This window comes from Pteropus medius, unplaced genomic scaffold (assembly GCF_902729225.1).
Source record: "Pteropus medius unplaced genomic scaffold, Ma_sr-lr_union100, whole genome shotgun sequence".
NCBI lineage: Eukaryota > Metazoa > Chordata > Mammalia > Chiroptera > Pteropodidae > Pteropus > Pteropus medius.
The window spans coordinates 15,578,213-15,599,171 of NW_024342467.1; the positions used below are offsets into that span (position 1 = coordinate 15,578,213).

At 39.3% G+C, this 20,959-nt stretch overlaps 1 protein-coding gene across 1 annotated transcript in view; it reads right to left on the reverse strand.

The window, feature by feature from the left end:
- CPVL (carboxypeptidase vitellogenic like) overlaps nucleotides 1-20,959 on the reverse strand; it is a 103,135-nt gene that overhangs the window by 36,469 nt on the left and 45,707 nt on the right. The window contains exons 8-11 of the mRNA XM_039862628.1: nucleotides 13,831-13,953; nucleotides 13,068-13,199; nucleotides 9,196-9,294; nucleotides 7,528-7,701 (exon numbers count right to left, since the gene is read on the reverse strand). Of these exons, the coding sequence (XP_039718562.1) occupies nucleotides 7,528-7,701; nucleotides 9,196-9,294; nucleotides 13,068-13,199; nucleotides 13,831-13,953 (528 nt within the window). The remainder of the gene's footprint in view (nucleotides 1-7,527; nucleotides 7,702-9,195; nucleotides 9,295-13,067; nucleotides 13,200-13,830; nucleotides 13,954-20,959) is intronic.

Here is a 20,959-nt window from a genome sequence, read left to right on the forward strand (position 1 = left end):
TTGGCCTAGCCATATTCGATTGTTTCTTGTCTATTGCCTATCTCATAATTCCCCATGTGTGTCTTTAAATCGTCCATACATGGTTATTTTATATTCTATCTCTCATACTTGCTATATCTGAAATGCCTTGAATATTCACATCGGTTGTAATTGTTTCTGCTTATTCTCAGCTACGGTCATCTGTTTACTTGAGTGTTAGGTAATTTCTGATGATCAATTTATGTTTTAGTTGAACTTAGCCATGAAAATCTGAGAAACAAAAACACCTCTTGGTGTTGCATATTTGCCTCTGCTGGTTGCTTGAATTCATTGCCAGCACGAAGCAGTTTAGCCCCTCCACGTGTCCCAGGACAGGTGCTAGGCTCTCAAGGTCAGAAACTCCACCTTACTTGGGTTCCCAGCCCAGTCACCAATTGCAGAGCTAAGGACATCGGTTCCCCAGGCCTCCCTGCTTTATTGCTCCTGCTCCACAGGATTCGGTTCTCTGCCTCTTGTTTTATTATTGTTGATGCTGCTGCTTTAAAATTTTTTTTTTTTTTTTACTTTGTGATCTCCTTTTATTAAAAATATTATAATTGTGTTAGTTCTAATTTATCCTGGATTTGGCTATATTTCAACAAAGGGGACCTTCAGAGTGCCTGCTCTGCCATTGTACTAGAAGTAGAAATTGAGTTTACCTTTTATCAACTATACTGGTATCTTTATCTTTCACTAGGCAGACAATCAAATCTCTTTTTGTCGATTCATAAACTTTACTCTTTAGAGAAGTTTTGACACACAACAATATTGAGCAGCAGGAACAGAGTTCCAATAGACCCCCTGTCTCCGTGCATGCACAACCTCCTGTGTTATCCACATGCCCCCCTAACAGGAACTAGAGTGGATATGGTCCCCACTAATCCAAGCCGGGTTTGCACTAAGAAGTGGAGTGGAGACCTGGGCCTACGGCTGTCAGGTTGCATCTGTCGTCATGGAACCTGCTTTGCGACAGCGGCAGCCCCACTTTCAAGAGGAAGTAGAATGAAGACCTTGGCACACAGCACCAAGCCTGTCCCTCTATGACAGGAACTAGAGTGGAGGCCTTGGCCCACGGTACTGAGTTTGTCCCCTCCTAACAGGAAGTGGAGTGGAGGTCTTGGCCCATGGCATAAGCTTCTCTTCTCCTACAGGATGTAAAGAGGAAACCTCGGCCCATACGACCAAGTCTGTTGTCCACTTTTTACCAAAAGTAAAGTAGAGGCCTTGGTTTAAGGCACCAAGCCTGCCCCCTCTAACAAGAACTAAAGTGGAGGCCTCGGACCACTACAACAAGCCTGTCCCCTTATAACAGAAAGTAGATGGGAGACCTTGGCCCACAGCGCCGAGCCTGGCTTTTCCTAACCGTAACTAGAGTAGAGACCTTGGCTCACAGCATCCAGCCTGTCTTCTCCTAACAGAAACTTAAGTGGAGGCCTTGGCCCATGGTACCAAGCCTGTCCCCTTTTAACAGGAAGTAGAGTAAAGTCCATGGCCCAGGGCACACCATGCCTGTCCCGAAAAGAGGAAGTGGAGTGGAGGAGGTACATTTATTACAGTAGATGAACCTGCATTGACACCTCATTATCACTCAAAGTCCATAACTTACATTAGGGTTCATTTTGAAAAATGTGTGACATGTATCCACCATCGTACTATCATACAGAATTATTTCACTGCCTTAAAAATCCTCTGCACTTTACTATGGACCCCTCCCTCCTCCTAACACCTGATAACCAGTGAACTTTTTACGGTCTCAATAGTTTTGCCTTTTCCAGAGTGTCATGTAATTGTAATCATTCAGTACGTATAGCCTTTTCAGATTGGCTTCTTTTATTCAGTAATATGCATTTAAATTTCCTCCAAGTCTTTTCATGGCTTGATAACTCATTTCCTTTTACCACTGAATAATACTGCATTGTCTGTACTACGGTTTATCCATTCTTCTACTAAAGGACATCTGGGTTGTTTCCAAGTTTTGATAGTTCTGAATAAAGTTGCCATAAACATACATGTGAAGGTTTTTGTGTGGACATGAGGACAAAACTAAACAAGAATTGTTTAGTTTTTGGCAGTCAAAAACTGCTAAACTGTCTTCTAAAGTGGCAGTACCATTTTGCATTCCCACCAGCAACAGACGAGAGTTCCTGTTGCTCCACACCCTTGTCAGCATTTGATGTTCTCAGTGTTTTGGATTTTGGCCATTCTAATAAGTGTGCAGTGGTATTTCATTGTTTAATTTGCATTTCCCTAATGACAATGGTGTTGAATATCTTTGCATATGCTTACTGACCATCTGTATATCTTCTTGGGTGAGATGGAGGTCTTAAGGCTTGGGTCTTTGGCCTTAATGGTTTTGCCCATTTGAAAATTGGGTGTTTATTTTCTTATTGTTGAGTTTTAAGAGTGTTTACACATTTCGGGTAAGTCCTTTATCAGCTGTGCTTTGGCAAATAGTTTTCCCAGTCTGTGGCTTATTTTCTCATTCTTTTGACATTATATTCTACAGAACAGAAATTTTAAATTTTAAGCAAGTTGAGCTTATCGATTATTACTTTCATGGGTTATACCTTTGGTGCTGTACTTAAGAAGTCATTGCCATACCTATTGTCATCTAGCTACTCTCCTAAAGTTCTCTTCTAAGAGTTTCCTAGTTTTGTGGTTTTACATTTAGGTCTATGATCCATTTTGAGTTAATGTGTGTGTGTGTGTGCGTGTGTGTGTGTGCGTGTAGGGCATAAGGTGTATGTCTAGATTCTTTTTTTTTACATATGAATGTCTAGTTGTTCCAGCACCATTTGCTGAAAAAATTGTCTTTGTTCCATTGTATTACCTTTGCTCCTTCATCAAAGGTCAGTTGACTGTATGTATGTGAGTCTATTTCTGGGCTCTCTGTCCTGTTTCATTGGTCTACATGTCTGTTCTCTAACCACTACTATACTATCTCGATTATCTAGTGTTATAGTAAGTCTTCACATCAAGTAGTGTCATTTCTCTGACTTCATTCTTCTCCAATATTGAATCGGCTATTCTGAGTCTTTTGCCTTGCCATATAAACTTTAAAATTATTTTGTCAATATTCATAAAATAACTTTACTGGGATTTTGATTGGGACTGCATTGTATAGATCAAGTTGGGAAGAACTGACATCTTGATAATATTGTCTTCCAATCCATGAACATGAAATATCTCCATTTATTTGGTTCTTTGATTTCATTCATCAGAATTTTGTAGTTTTCTTCATATAAATTTATACATATTTTGTTAAATTTATACCTAAGTATTTCAATTTGGGGGGTGTTAATATAAATGGTTTTGGGTTTTTAATTTCAAATTGCACTTATTTATTGCTGGTATATAGAAATGTAATTGCCTTCTGTGTATTAACCTTATATCCTGCAATTCCACTATAATCACGTATTAGTTCCGGGAATATTTTTCTTGATCCTTTCAGATTTTCTACACAGACAGTCATATCATCTTTTATTATTCATTTGCCAATACTCATTTTCTTGATGTAGATCTGAATTTCTGACCCATTTTCTTGCTCTCTGAAGAACTTTGAACATTTCCTACAAGGCAGGTCTACTGGCAATAAATTTCCTCAATTTTTGTTGTCTGAAAAAGTCTTTATTTCTCTTCTAATTTTGAAGGATAGTTTCATAGGGCACAGAATTATAGTTTGGTGATTTTTTCCCTCAACAGTTTAAATATTTCACTACATTCTCTTTTTGTTTGTACATTTTCTGAGAAGCTAGATATAATTCTTATCTTTGCTTCTCTATAGGTAAAATTATTTTCCTCTGGCTTCTCTCAAATTTTTTTCTTTATCTTTGATTTTCTAAAGTTGCATATAATATGTGTTGGTATAGTTTCCTTTTGCATTTATCTTTCTCGGTGTTCTCTGAGCTTCTTGAGTCTATAGTTTGGTGTCTGATATCAACTTAGGGGAAATTCTCAGTCATTATTGCTTCAAATATTGTTTCTGTTCCCTTCTTTTCTCTCTGGCATTCCCATTACATTTTTTGTAGTTGTCCTACAATTTTTGGATATTCTATTTTGTTTTTGTTTTGAATATGTTCTCTTTGTCTTTTAGTTTTGGGAGTTCCTATTGTCATAGTCTCAAGCTCAGAGATTCTTTCCTTGATCATGTCCAGTCTACCAATGAGCACAACAAAGGCATTCTTAATTTTTATTAGTGTTTTTGATTTCTAGTGTTTATTTTTGATTCTTCCTTAGAATTTCTATCTTTCTGCTTACATTGTCCATCTATTCTTGCATGTTGCCCACTTTTTCCATTAAATCCTTTATCATATTAATCATATCTTTAAAAAATTCCTGGTCTAATTATTCTTGTCATATCTGACTATGAGTCTTATGTGCATCTTTAAATTGTGTTTTTTGCCTTTTAATATGCCTGGTAATTTTTTTGTTGAAAGATGGATGTGATGTACTAGATAAAGGGAACTCTGGTAAATAAACCTTTAGCAATATGATGGTAAGGTGTGGAGGGATGGAAAGCATCCTACATGATTAGGTCTTAGTCTTTTAGGAGCCTGTGCCCCTGGACTGTGACCTTCACCAGTGCTATGCCATTGTTCCTTCTCCCCATCTTAGGTGGGACAGCATGGCTGGAGGAGACTGGAATTCGGTACTTCCTTTCCTCCACATGGAAGGCTAGAGCCGAAGTTGAGTATTTCCATTCCCATAGGTAGGTTGGGCTCTGATAAAACCCCAGCAGGTTAGGCTCTGGTAAAAGTTTCCTGAGGGCAGGGCTTGTTAAGAAAAACAGAATGGCTCTGCTGGATTTCAAAATGATTACTTTTTCCTTCCTCTGCCCAAAGCAGGGGAGATTTTTCTCCAATATTCGCCATAGGAGCCTGGTAGAATTCCTAGAACTAAAACTACCTAGAGGGTGCATCCTCCTGCCCCCCCCCACCCCTTCATGACTGAATTCTCCTGGGGAAGTGCTTTGCCCTGTGACCTCACTTCTCTGACAGATCTAAAAAGAGTTGTTGATTTTTCAGTTTGTTCAGCTTTTTACTTGTTGTTAGGATGTTGTTAGGTAGTAACTTCTAAGCTCCTTATATGCTGGACTAGAAACTGTAAGTCTGTCAAGTCTCTCTTGTTTTTGTGTTTTCCAGGGTTTCTGATATAACTTTTGTATACAGCAGGTGATTAAGAACTTTTGTTAAAATTTGTTGACTATCATTAGTAACAGCTTATATTTTCCAGCATTCTCTAACCACCAGTCACTGCTGTATGTTTTACATACATATTCTATTTAAACATCACGATAACTCACCTATAAGTTGTAATTATGTCCATTTCACAAAGAAGGAAACTGAAGATGAGCATCTTCCCCCAAAGGAACACTTGAATGGTGGAACCAGAATTCAGGCTCAAAACATCTAACTTGAGAGCCCCATGCTCATAACTGCCATGCTCTATGACCCAGCTGAATCCTAAAAATCCTGATAATATTATGACCTGATTTCAGCATGAAGAATTCCAATAGTCCAACAGATTATTTCCCGTTCTAGTTATTTTGGAAATTGCTAATACGATATTTCCCTTTACTACCCAGACAGCTGAAATTACTGAAAAGAGAATGACTTTGAGTACACATCCTCAATAGGTCATTTCAAGAAAAGGATTACATTTTCATGTAGTCTGCCCAGAAACTGAGGTACCATAGGAGTTCCGTCAGTTCCCAGAAACCGATGCAAGTCTTCCTCAGCCCACCAGAGATGTTCCACATTGGCTAAAATGAATCTAGTACTGGAAAAATACTTCCAGGTTCCTACGAAGAGAAACATGTGCACTATTTTCTATGACAAATTAGCACCGAGTCTTACATAAATATCACTTTGAGGGTACTAATGTTTGAAGCCAATCTAGATTGTTCTGATTCCATTCCGTATACATCGAGGTTCACCGCCGTTGCAGACAAGCCAGAGATCATTGCTGCCCTGTGGGCCATGATCGCTGTGGCAATGACTTTGCCGTCTGTTTTAGCAGCAGCCACTTTTCGGTCTGCACTCAGATTGACTGAACACTTCCTCTTTCTTTATGGAAACCTGGTTTATCGGCACCACTAATCCATTCTCTTCTTCTGATAACTTATTCAGAGTTTAAAAGTTTAGAAAATATTCTGATTTCATTGACATTCATATTGGTTAGTTTAGGATACATGGGAAACAGAAACGGAGAAGTTTAAACATCAAAATACGGGATCATCTTTAATCAACGCGTTCTCCTTTATCAATCCAGTGGACGCTTTAGGGTGATTAGCTAATATCAGCTCATCTGATGATATAAACTATCCTCACTGGGCTGAGAAAAGAATCATTTTCTAGTTAAATTTATACAGTAAGAAATATATCTCCCAAGGGCACAAGAAAAATGTACATGAGAACTTCCTTATCTGCTCTTTACTCAAAAAGACCACTTTGCATTCCTTAATGTTATATTATAGTGGACTGGTTATGTCTTGAAACACAAAAGCTGTTTTTGGTTTAATAAATTTGTGAATAATAAATATCTAATGGATGATGGGCACGTTTATTAGGTATAGTTTTGATATAGCACTAATTTATGGAATGATTTTTTTCATTCATTCATTCATTCGTCTGCTCCAGGCTGGTGCTAGACCTGACAACTCATAATAGCAGTATAGTGTGCTTAGTGTGTCAAGAGAGTAGAGACAACACGGCCTGAGAGCTCAAAGAAGAAGACAACCAGCAGTGCTTTATGAAGGTCTCAGAGAAAGTTCCAGACAGGCAAGCATGAAGGGCCACTACATTCTCCTGACAGAACCAAACACAAGGACGAGTGAAATTCTGACCTCATCTAGTTAGACCCTTTCTTTCTGGAAAGTATTTCATCAAGTTCTACAGATTATAATAGGTTCGTAGACTGCATGCCATTGACCTTCGATTATTTTCAAAAAGGTTTGCGTGTCTAGAGACTAAATTCTGTATGAGAAGTAGGACCAGAAAAAATGGGCCTTCTAGGCCTGGCATATTCTAAAACACAACCTAGTAATGGTGCATTTGGCCAGGGACTCCCCTGGACAGTCCTGAGGTCTGTACAATGAACAATCCCAAGGGACACTATTCCTAACATAGAAATGTGTATTCCTCATGCCAGAAAACAGCAGTAAAGAGTCTGGTTAAAATAAAAGCAGTGTATTAGGACAATTTTTGATAGATGGAAACAAAGTATCTTGAGAATTTGCCTTTTTTCTAATTCATGCAAAGGCATTTTGGTTACTGGCTGCTCTGTTTTTTGTTCATCCCAAACATTACTCCTGCTTCTGACAGGAAACAGAGAGGAGGTAGATCCCCTTAGGTGGTGGTCTCCTCCAGCATTAGCACACTCCTCCTGCTGAGTCGCCCCACAAACCAGGCACAGGACAGGTGATGACAGCCCTGGACGATCAGAGGGGGTGAGGAGACCAGCAGTGGGAGAAAAATGCAAGATAGATAGCAAGCGAAGTAACTCTCTTACCTTATAATGATTCATGATTTCAGCTAACCATGGCTTAACTGATGTCATTGTGTCTTGTCGCAAGTATTTTTCAACTTCGGTTCCATCGTTAAAAGTGCGGTTTCCCACATGGATGGCTTGTCTCACTTCTGAGAGGGACAAAAATTCCCCATAGTAACTTTGGTCCTTAGGTTCCTGGCAAAATGGGGCATCAGAAAGATATTAGGGACATGACTGGGTGGCAGAACAGCTAAAATTTAGGCAAAGCTTCAAATTTCTCGTAACATATAGCTCAAATGAATGAGATGTGATATGACTATTCTGTTTCCACCCAGAAAAATTTAACTTGGGGGTTTTGAGGTAATTTAAATTTTACTAACAACAAATGTGGACTATCCGATACTCTCAGAGACAACACCCAATCTGCAAATGATGGATTTTCCTTTTAGGAAACTATAATCTTTTGCAATCTGTGACTCCAATTAATAACCCCATTGGAGGCAAAGATAGGGAAAACAGAAGAGGTGAGATTATCAAAATCAATTTGCTCCTTGTTGGAGGATCTATGGAAAGAAGATCAAATGACCACAAGGGGCCAGGGTGATGGCATGGTGGGTACAAGTGAAGGATTTCTTTTCCATGTTCTGTTTATTAAAACCACACACACAAAATAATCAGCTGAACATAATTTAAAAAGGAAAATATGGAGTGTAAAATAAAGATGATACTTTAAGTCAGGAAAAGTTATCCTTGAGCCTCATTAAAAAAAAAATAATGCATAAAAGTCTGTAATATTCACTGTACTATAAGTTATAAAAGGATAAAAAGCTGTTAGAGTTCGAGATCAAAAATTTTCTGCATCATCGACAATTTTTGCTAACTGTGAATATATTACTCTGAAAAAAATCTAGTCAGAAATTTTGTTTCTCTCTTGATATCTTATGTCTTTCCCTTGGTAAAAATCTAAGTCCAAAACCACAAGGCCAGCAAATTCCATTGAAATTAGCTTTATAGTTTATTTACAAAATAGTTCATAAATAAGAGAATTTTATAAACAGAATGCATTTTCATAAACATTATGCAAAGATTTTTATTATCCAAATACCCACTTTGGCTCACTCTGTCTTATTTGATTAATTCTACATAAAAGACATCAACTTTGGCCTACTTTTATGAAAGAAGCTACTTGAATACTTTGAGAAATATTCTGAGGGCTCGAAATGAGGCCCATACTAAATGCACGAAACATCTTAAGTTAAAAGCAAGACAAAGCAAATATTTCACAAAGGCTTTGGCAGTTTTGATTATCCAAGTTGTCTTAAGTACAGAACAAATAATGTGGGCATTTTCAAGAAACTCACTACAGGCTTGGAACTCTGCGGCCTGATGCCCAGAACTGCAATCCTGGCCTCTATCCTTCACAAAAGAACTTCTGTATACGAAGCTCTTTTTTTTTGGGGGAAGTGTTAATCAGAGATTATTTTATCTGTAATATCACACATCCTCAATGCTCAGATTTTAATGTATACAACATTGATGGGGGGAAAAAAATCCTATAGACCAAATAATAAAATACAGTTTGGGTATATTTGTCTAGTATAAAGCCAGCTATATTTCCCAAACAGGAGGAAGTCTAGTTTTGCCAAAACTTTTAAGCAAACACTATCATGGTTTTTAAAATGTCATTACCGTGCACTGTAAAATGTTATAGTAATTAGAACATCCTGTAACATTCTGGAAGTAAGAAAGGTCATTTGTCAAGTCACCATCCAGCAGTTTATCCATTACCTAGGTCGGGAGGAAGAAAAAAGGAAAACATCAAGATGGGTAAAAACACACAGGCTTTGTCACTGCATTTATTCAATAACTTTTTTATTCTTGTATTGTTTCATTCGCCGACCATGTATTCACATTTCCTCTGTGCTAGACCCCATCCTGGGCACTGAGGACATAGCAGTGAACAAGGCAAACCCAAAGCCCTCCCTCTTGGGGCTTATATTCTAGAGGGGGGCAAAATACAAGCATTAACAGGTAAAATACGCAGCACGTTAGAGAGTGGTAAAGTGCTAAGGAGAAAACTGAAAAGGATAAGGGTGGGAGGGAGTGTCGTGGGTGCGTGTGGACACGTGTATGTGTGTGAGTCCACTGGACACGACAGAGAGGAAGAAACAGAGGTCTCGCTTAGAAGGTGGCATGTGAGTAAAAACCTCTTGGAATGGAGGAAGTGAGCCATGCAGACATTTAGGGAAAGAACATTCCGGGCAGAGGAAACAGCAAACCCCAAAGCCCTGACCGTGGGAGTGAGCAACCTGCCTTGCGGGGCAGGTTGCTATAATGCAGGGTATCGACTGCTCGGCCAGAGCCTGTGGAGGCGCAGGATGAAGGATATGGACAAACGTGCCAGTGCCTGGAGCTGGCGGAAGTTGTCTTTGGGATTCTAACAAAAAAGCCAGCCATCGGCTGAGGGCGAGAGCAGTCCCATGGCTGTGCGCTTTCCGCCTGTCAAGCTCAGCTGCAGAGGCAGGCGTGGACTGGCAGAGAGGTGCATTCAGCCAGGACTGTGCTTTGGCCAAAGGAGTCGAAGGCAGTGCGCAAGGGGCACAGGCTGGAGATGTATGGAATTCCTGACCTTGGGTTTAAATTGGGTCATCAGAGAAACTAAGACTTGAGGGGGTTGGGGGTCATGAAGAAGTAAACAAGGCTGCAAGACTGTGACTGGAGTTGGTGTATTCGCAGACGTGAGAAGAGGGAGGATGGGAGCTGGCAGCTGGAGGAAGATGTTTGAATCTGAGGTTGTGGAGTGATTGTTGACTTCAAAAAAAAAATTGTTGACTTAAAAAAAAAATTTTTTTTTTTTGGTAATGGGAATAAGAAGCTAAGGTAAAGAGAAGAACAAGATCACTGAAAAAAAAAGATGATTAAGGAACCGAGGGACCAAGTATTTAAAGGCTCATCAGTGTGGATACTGCAATTACCAGAAATGATGACAAAATAATGCCACAGAGAGGGACAGTGAGGCAGGAGCTAAAAAAAATATTCAGAGAATGAGAAGGAGTAAGCCAGGGGCTGGTAGTTAACTACAGGAAGAAGTGGTGGGTGGTGAGCGTCATGTCAGCCCAGAGGAGGTGTCTTTTTTGTAAAATTTGTCCACCCAGAGGGGACACAGAAGTGAGCAGTGGTCCTGAATGCACGAAGTATTGTTGAAATTAATCTTTAGAAATTATTCTCAACACCAGCAGGAACATAAATTCAACCTTTAAGAATGGGTAGGATTTCAGAAACAGTCAAAAATCATTTGCTGTCCAACAAATAAGGTGGGTGGTCAAGACCTGTGAAATCCAGTTTCTGGTCAAAACGTGTGTCACAAAGACGACTCTGCAATCCAGAATATCATTGTGCTAAGGGAGACAGGCCAATATCAGAGCTGGGCCACTGTGCATCTCTGTAGACTCTCTAAGATGTACCAGGAGTTTTAGAGAATGCCTGAAAATTACCTCAGGAGAAACACTGGAGGGGGAATGGCAGGAACAATTCTAGCTGTAGGTCTGCCACGATCTGTTATATGGCAACTGACTGTACCCCTCCACGCCTCAGTCTCTTCATCAGGGAAATGTGAGTGTGTGTGTGTGTGTGTGTGTCAGGAGGGAAGGAGGTCTCCAAAGTTCCCTCCAGCTCTGAGTTACTGCTCTTTGACCAACTAAATAATTTCACAGGATCAGAACACCAAACAAGCTTCATTATTGAGGCTTGAGATGTCGATATTGGTTTTCTCTTGGATTTCAGGATTCCTTGGCAACTTCTGTTGCAGATGTTAAAACATATTTGACTGCTACTTGCTGACTTTCCAAAGTATCATTTACTCTATTTCCTTTGAAAAAGCAAAGATCTTTATGTTTTAATTCATCACTCAAGTTATTGGACTCGTGGACAGAGAGACATTGCATGCCTTAAAGGTTTTTTTGGTGTTGTTTTTTTTTTTTTTTCTTTGCTTGTTTTCTGATGAATCTGGTCCAGGAGAGACCCTATTTAACCTCACAGGCCAGCTTCTCATTATCTCTGAATACACAAAATACCTGAACTTTCCAAAGGTATCACTAAATCCTATAGCTACTATATCACGTACCACAGACATCTTTCTGCTTTCTTTATCCCTTTGGGCCTATCAAATACTCTTGCTCTTGACATTGCTTATTCCCTGTGTGCTTCTTCAAAAACATATCAAATGTTTCACTTGCAGACTGGTCTTGTGCAATGCAAAATCTGATATGAATTCTAAATTCTAAAGGTTTAGTCCTTTTACTCTTTCTGCCTATCACAACAGTTAGCCTAAAACCATTTTCAAAAATACTGTCATTACAAGTTGAAGAATGATCCTACATGCCCTTGATCGGATCTCTCTTCCTTCACATTTACAGTTGCACAAGAAATTCTGAATCTGTGCTTTGCAGCCACAGCAGGTGTCCTGACACAGACAAAGGGGAGACTGCCAGCATCCTGCAGATGGCTCAGGACTTCCTGAGCTCAATCCAGTGGCACAGCTGTCTGCTATCAGAATTCATAGCGTGGACAGTCACTGCCATGGGGGGTTTCAGGTAGTGCCCTGACACCCACTTGTAAAATGCAGCATAATTGATTTTATCTCCCTTCTTCTTAAGTTTGTATGTCTCCTGTTTTGATTTGAACCAGCTGACCCAGAAGACTATTAATATCGAGCCTCAGTCTTAATAAAAATAATGCTGACAGATCAACTATTACAGGATGTGCTTCCTATAACAAAAAGATTAAAGCCCTTAAAATTAAATCTATGCCTCATTTATGCATGTTTCTAACCTGATGGCTTTATGATAAAGGTCGAAATTAACCCTAAAGAAGATTGTTTAAACAAGATCTTTGCCTGCATTGGCAAACAAACAAACACAAGCAAAACCCTACCTCCTATATCTAATATTTAGCATAGTCTTACATTTTAAATAACAACAAAAAGAGGGTGAAAAATATGGCCATATTACTCGATTCTCACTTTCAATTTTAGGGAAGCCACGTCACAGTATTTACAAAGACCAATAGCCATTTGTAAAAGTTTCGAATTACTACACTTTATAATCTTTGTTCCTGACATCCAGGAACATGTGACATTTGTTACACGCTGCGTTCATTTCTCTAGCCGAAACCCTGTGTGTGGATATTGTCTTTCGGAAGGGTTTAGAACATATTTTGAAGCATATGCATCCACTTTCTTGGCTGCCTTTTTTTCTGATTGCCTCACGATAGGGTGTGCCTTTAGGGCCTGTGCAGCATTTAAAGAAATCAAACAGTTAATGAAAGACCCAGTTAGATAAACACCCCGAGGTGATCTCAGATTTACAATAGGGCCAAAGCAAATTCAAAGAAACCCGGACTGTTCTTTCCTTCATTAGGAGCCCACTCATCTTGCCCCCTGACCTTGGACAGCAAAACAGATATACTGGCCCCAATGACAACAAAAGCCCGCACCACGTGCTTCTAGGCACCTCCTCAGCTGGTTCTCATTGCTCCAGGGCGGCGCAGGCCCCAGGACTCACTTCAAAGGCTGCAAACCACTTCTTCTCCTTGATGTATTTCACACACTCGTTGCACTGCTTCTGGAAGTACTTTCTCTGCTTCTCATCCAACAAGCCAATTTGGTATAGGAATTCTGCATAGCCCTTTATGATCTGAAGAGAAAAAAGACAAACGCAAACACCGCCGAGGGTGACAGAGAGAAGGTAGGGAAGCCCATTTGCTCGGTGAAACAACCCTTTGTAATTTGTCAATTTCGTGCTGGAATTAGTCAAAAAAGAGAACTATACACACACATGCACACCCCGATGACTCCCGAACACACCACATACCACAAAACACAGTACAAACACAATATGTGTTCATACAAACAAAAGAAAACAACGCACGCCACAGGCCACATACTACACACATGCTACACAAACACACACAAACACACATACACAATAGGTACATAATGCACAAACACACACATGTACACAAAACATACACAGACAACACACAGCACACAATATACATCCAACACACATGTACACAAAACACAAGGACACACACACACACACACCCCTACACTTGTGCTCACAATTAATCTAGGCTGACATAGTAAGTTGACACCTTAAAACATTTGGTAAAGATTAGACGATTGAAATTATCAGAGGCAACTGGGCGACAGACAGTGTTTCCCTTTATCAGGTTAGGTCTCTAAGGTAAGAGGAGCCTCCATCTGATTAAAGGGGATTTATTCTCCTTAAGAAACAAAATAGAAAGGAAAAAGGGGACACCTACTGATTCGGGATCAGAATATGCATCTCCAATAGCAATTCCCTTCAGGTTGATCTTCTCTGACATCAGGGGGTTGAGAGTGTGGATACAGTGTGCAATGGCGGGCACATACTTCCCTGCGTAAGACTGAGAAGGGTAGACGTTAAAATGAACCATCGCAAATATATGTTAGGAAAATTCCGTGCTTAAGCTGATTAAAATAACAGTCGAACGGCAGTGTCTCCCCATGCGACACCCACGTGTTTCTTAACCTCACACTGCAAATTCCGCAATAGCAAAGAACTCTGGCCTTCACTCCTTTTATCATCCCAAATAGCACCGAGTGACATGTGAGACATGGGTTAGGGAGACAAAATGTAATAAGTTAACGTGTAATCAATGAACATTTTCATTTCCTTCCAAAATAATAAGAATAATAAAAATAGACCGGTGAACACAATTCTGCTACCCAGAGGTTTTTCTTACCAGAAAATTCCATTAAAACCTTTATTAAAAAACAAAAATCTTGAGGCCAAAAATTAAGATTTCAAAATCTGTATAATGATGCAAATTTTGAAATCAACATGTAGGAAAGGAAAATATTTATTAGCCATTAAGACTGTCACTTTAACTTACCTGTTTCCAACCTTTTCCAGTACAAGCTTTTTTTTTTCAGTTTCAAAAGATTTTGTGAACACAAACCTAATAATAATGCTGCTTTTAGATATGCTGGAAAAGCTACTATTAGTTCAGTATATTGTATAATATTTTGTATTTTTTCCATTAAGAAGTCGCTTTCTCGACATCTCCACTTGTATGTTTAATATTAAACTTCATTATGCTTAAAATGAAGCTCCAATTCCCAAGCCCTCCTTACAGACTTCCTTTGGATTCACGTTAACACTGTTCTTCTAACTGCTTAGACCCAAAATCTCGGTGCCCTTTATCTCTCTCATACCCCACAAAAGTCCATCAGCAAATCTTGTCAACTCTACCTATTCTATCAAGTATGCCCAGAATCCAGTGTCTTCTCACACCCCCTTCATCAGCTTGCTCCAGGTACAACCATCTCTCACCTAGATTATTACAGTAGCCTCCTAACTGCCCCCTACTTTCTCCCTCACCCTCATCCAGTCTATTTTCAAGACAGAGGTCTGTTAAAACATCAATCAGATCAAGCTACTCCTCTGCCAAACCCTCTAATGACTCCCCAGCTCCCTTGGAGTAAAAGCAAAGTGCTTTTTCTGAGATGAAAGAGCAGACACAACCTGGTCACTTCACTAACACTGTCCCCTACGACCGTCTCGCTCAATCCTCTCCCAAAACCCCTCTCAGCACAAGATCATGCCCGCCAACATGACCCCGCCATCGCTTCTGCACCTCACTGTGGTATTTCGCTTCCGTCACTTCCCCTAAGAGTGAGGGCCTTCACGAAGGGGTCTGTCTCCTGACCACCTTGTCCTAAAATTTTCAACACTCTTTTTTTTTTTTTTTTTTTTGGGCACATTTTCTATTCCCCTTCTCTCCTTTCCATCTTAATCCTTATCACTCTCCAACAAACTTTTACTCATTTATCTTGAATTATTCTTCCCCTGCCGGGGCTAGAATAGAATCTCCATGAACACAGGGATATCCATCTGTTTTGTTTATTAGTGTATTCCCTGTGCCTGATGCTGTTTATTTGTTACTGCTCAATAAACAATTGTTGAAGGAATGAATCTTGAAATAACCTGCACGCATTTGAAAAACAGCAATGTATATATGTTCGAAGTAGCCTAGAGGCGTTACATGGGTACATCTGAGTCTGCAAACCCTTAGCAATACTTCCAAGGCTCTCCATGGGTCTGTAATTCAATGCCTGGGAACTCCCAAGAGCACTCATTTATTCCATACCATAATCATACTCTGGAGATAGCATCACTACCCTTTCACTGTGAAGACACTGGGGCTCAGGGAGGTTAAGTTGCAGAGTCAGAATTAGACTTGGTCTGACCTACTCCAAAACCCAAACTCCTTCCAAGTTATGGTAACAAAATGTAATTTACATAATTTACACAAAATCTCCTCACTGATGCAGCTTCTTTGTGCAATAATAATTATTTAGGCAAAGTACTGAATCAAAGCAATTTATCCATTCATATGCATGAACACATTTTAGCTGCCTTGTGATTCTGTAAAGATGTGTTTACATGTCTGAAATTTGGTTTGTTGCATAACCCTGCTATATATTCTCTCATTAGGCACAATAAGTGAACACTTATCAAGTAAAATTTCTATAAGATGACCCCAAAAAAGCAAATTTCCTTGAGTAATCATTTCATTGGTAAAGATGTATTACACAATCTTCATTCAGTGATGGTTTTTTGGGCAAATTTTTTGTCAAAGGCATTATACTAAATACTTCGGGAGACACAAAAATGAATAAAGCACAAAACTTGTAAAGTTCACAATTTCTTTTGAAAATACATTATGGAAAACCTGACTCAAATGCGATAAGGCAAAGTTTACAACCTCGTGGATTATTATGCCCACAACGTATACATTGCTCAGCACATAGCGTACATAAAAACATAAAAACATATTCGATACATGAATGACTCATCTGACACTACTTCTAAACATTTTTTCTCAATTGGATATTAGTACAAATGCTAAAAATTATATCTTCTAGCGATAACATCACTCCAGTTGTTCTGTTATAAAACCTGGCAATAGAACACTTCTCTCGTCTCTTTCTGAGATAGAAAGGTATATACTTTAAGTTGCTATATAGGTAGTGATGACAAACTAGGCCAAAACAGCCACATTTTTATGGCACCTCCCTCCTTGTGACCATCATGTGTATCTGGAATATATCTAGGCAGGAAATGAAGAAGAAACACCCGCTCAATTTCTGAGCATCTACTATGAACCAGGCTATTATACCTACTTTTATTTGAACCAATTTAAGGCTAACATCATCTTCCTATATTTTAAAATGATGAAAACAAGAGTCTGTTAGTCAAATTTTAGTCAAAACTCTAGTTGGAATTCGATCTAGGCTTGGCTGCCTCCCATTTCTTATATCAAACCATATTTCATTCAATAGTCCTGGAATAGACAATCGGTTTCTGGTCCCCCAAGTTGGGGTCCGACATTGGGTTTATCCACTACGCACTTGCTAAGCTGAGCATTCGTGGAAAACAAGACAGTCAGAGGGGTAATTCTATAACAATATCCAAAACAGATTCCTCAATGTTCGATCCACATTTGCTAATCTAACAACGAGGATGTTTATCTCATTTTTCGCTTCCTAATGACTATCACACACTTCCTTGCCTGTGTCAGTGTGACAAATCCTTCACTGCCGTTTTCATTAATCATTCCATTGGTTGAGTGACTCAGACTGTTACACAGTAGACAATTATAGGATTATTTTATGGAAAACAGACACTGAAACGTTATAGTGAAATTTCAATTATTTTCGCTCTCTTTGTTGACACATATTTTTTCTTCATTTTTTTGCAAGACCAGACTTGTTTATTCTTCCTCAATCATTTATTTCTCAATTTAATGAGTCTCTGACCACCAAAAGCGCATTAAAAGACAACCAGACAATAAATCAAGTATGTTTTATTTTACCCAGTTTCCCCTTTGCTGGATATGTCTTAAATAGAACAGAATCCTTTATGTTGGGGGGAGAATTTAGGTGTGGTTGTCTGATGAATCAGAAATGGCCCCTTAGGACTTATAATTCTGATCCTGTAATTTTATAAGCTTGTGCTTCTTTTGTTCTGAATTCTGCCTGTAACAAGGACAAACGCAACAACCACCACAACTATTAGCCCTGCGGTTTCTCTGATCTCTCACTGGTGTTCACCAATGTGGGCAGCAGCTGGCCAGTGACGCTCCTGAAGCCTGTGAATTAACACTAACCTTCTACCATAGGATCAGACCCTAGCCTCATAAAAGCTCAGAACAGCATCAAAGCGAATATAAAAGGAAAGAAGACAAGCAGGGCCAGAAACTATCTGAACACATAATATTTTAGAATTCAGTGGTGACCTGCAAATGAGGAACTAGGCCATATAAATGTATTTATCTAACACAACAATTCAAACTAGGTTAGCATCAACACATCAGGTTCTTAGTCTGCCCTTATAATTCCGTTTTAATATTTAAAGAAGCTTCAAGCTGCAGTTTCCAGCACAGTTCTGGTATGGTTCATTCTTCCCATGGTGATCAAATTTTGAGCTCACCTCTGACAAAAAAGGACCAGAGATGAGGTGTGTGTTGCATCTGCTTGTATTTGCTGGAGCTTAAAGAAGCAATAAACCTCTAGTCCTCCTTCTTATATCAGAAAGATCTCAGAATTCAGCTCTCAATCTTTTATTTCTCCCATGAGGGAAAAAAGTCTCAATATCACAGTTGAATAGTGGTTTTAAATCTGGGTCTGCAATCTTTCTGAGTTCCTAAATGATGTTTGGAGCAGCCTAATGGAAATCACATTAAGAGCATATTGTACTTGTAAAAATAGTCTAGAGAGAATGTAATGCTTGGTTAATTATCCAGATGTGTAAAAGCACAATGAAATTAGACTTAAAGAAACTCGTAACTGTGTATTCTGCCTGAATCTCTGCCTTATATGTTTCAACAATATTCATAGCAAACTTATTGCACCCCTGCTACCCGGTGACTTTAAAGGGAAGAAAAAGGATTCCATATCTAAAATCAAGCTTCAATCAGCTCCTCCTCCAGAAAAAAAAAATCATGTCAGAGAATAATACTATAATCGAAACAATGTCCTCTTACAGAAATTTCACATATGTTAGCAGTTACTATTGTTTAAGTTTCTCTCAGCGGTCTACATTTCTTACTAAAGTTTAGTAAAAAAAAAGCAGTTATATTCATTCTCTGTCATGCTTCTAAGTATACATTATATGGTAAAACACGTAGAAACTTTATGGGTGACAATGAGCAATGGCCTTTGAAATGAGATACACCTAAACCCGGTAACAAAATGTCACTATCCACAGGCCCGAATTCCTAACCTCTGCCTGGCAAGTGGAAAAGGGAGAGCTGTCAACCTCAGCCACGGTATGTTGAGACTGTCTATGGTCAGCGTCATTCTGTGCCATTTTGCCGCTATGCCTTCGCTCCCCCCAGCCACTCCAACGGGACTGAATATCTCTCCGAAGAATTCACTTTGGGGCTGATGACAACTCCTTCACGTCCTCAGAAGGAAGTGTGCCGTCCTTCTAGAGAGAGTCATACCAGTGTGGTGTTCTCTCGCTATCTTGAAGCACAGACGATGGTGGAGCCACCCTCATTTATGGGGGCGATCGGAGGGGAGAGGAAATATGCCTTGAAGAGAATTTTGCACACATATTGAAAACCACAAAAATACTGTTGAAAACCCTGTTTAATGGAGTAACACAAGAAGCAGCTAAGAGGATGGGATTAAACTGAGATGACCTTGACTTCATCTAGCCTTCGGGTAGAATCTTACTTCACTTGCACCATTATTTTCTCTGAGGAGAAAGAAGGTGTGGTCTGAAAATGGCCAGTTCAGAAAATTAATGAATGGGGAAAGCACTTCAGTACTGTGGTAACCTCTACAATTTCCTAGACATTTCTAGACTGTGCGTCATCTAATTTCAAGACCACACTGCTGCAATTAAAAGAAAAAAATATGGCTTCTCACAAGAATATGACTTTATCTAAACATCCATTTCTCTTGAATATGAGCTTAAAAAGAACTGCAGATTTTATAGGAATAAATATATAAGAAAAATTTTTGATCTGTATCCAACTTTTGGTCACATAAATTTATGCAAAGGTATGTACTGCTTTCTAAATGATATATTCTTATTTCGTATTGAGAGGATGCATCTTTAAAAAAAAAAATCCATCAATGACAAGAGTTGATGAAAAAAATATGTCCCCTCCGTCCCCCGCAACTGACCTGGTGTCAATTTTGGAGAAACCCAGCTTGAAGCCAGGTGATTCAACCACATGAATAAACCCTTTTGTTTAAAGACCACAGTTAATTTGACTTTTAAATAAAGACTATGAACATACTGAGCCACGGTCGACAAAATTGAGTCCTTTGTTTGCTCACTGTAGATAGAATTCAGAAGGTTGAAGCTACATAATAGATTTAACTTAGCATTTCCTGTCCCCAACCTAGACATCTCACCTAATCAGGTACTATTTCTGTCACCATGCCGCTTGATCCAGCATGGTAAGTCACCAGAAAAAGCTTCTAATGACTTCTGATTTACTCATATTCTTTTCCATGTAACTAAAGAATCAGCAAATATGTGTTGATTCGACTTAGATCTGCTATCCAAAAGCCTGAGGCCCGATTTGCAAACATTTCCATATGCCCCTGTTCAATTTTTCAGGTTGCAGCTTAAACCTTAACTTTTCTGATACTAAACTCATTAAGCAGTCACAAATCCGTTTCCAATTCTAAAAGAAAATATTGGCAAGTCAGATGAACATAACTGAAAATAGACATTTGTCATGAGCTCAAGAGTTAAAGCAGCTTGAATGTTATCTAATAAAATTCAGCAAGTTCCAAGCTTTTGGAAATAATTGCATTCCAAGGACTTCAAGCTTTTACATCACTTGAAACTTCCATTTATTCCATAAAACTTTACGATTAAAGCCAAGTCTTTATGATTAAAACTAAGTCTTGGCCAGAAAGAAAGAAACATCCAAGAAGTTAGAGAACTTCTTTTCTGTTTGTATAAGGTTGATAACCCTTAGAGATTCTGCACAAAATATGGAAGGGATGTTTGACTCCCTTCTACTGAAAGTGGGTCTGTTCTGTGGGAAGAGGCAGGTCTTAGAGACAGTACGGTTTTGAGGAGGGAGCACGCAGCCTCCAGATAGCATCTCCTTAAGTAGGGTTACAATCCTTAGCCACTTCGTCCCTTCACTACAGTATTTGAGCTCTGCGGTCCAGCTAAGCTTAGGTTCAAATCCTGGCTGGGAGACCTTAGTAAGGCCTAACTAACCTCTTTAAGCCTCGGTCATCTCATCTGCAAAATGGAGATGGTAACAACAGTGTCAGCTTCATAGGGTAGCTGTGAGGATTAAACAAGGTAATGCATAAAACAGTGCTCAGCATCATGCCTGTTGTACGATCCACTCAATAAATATTCTC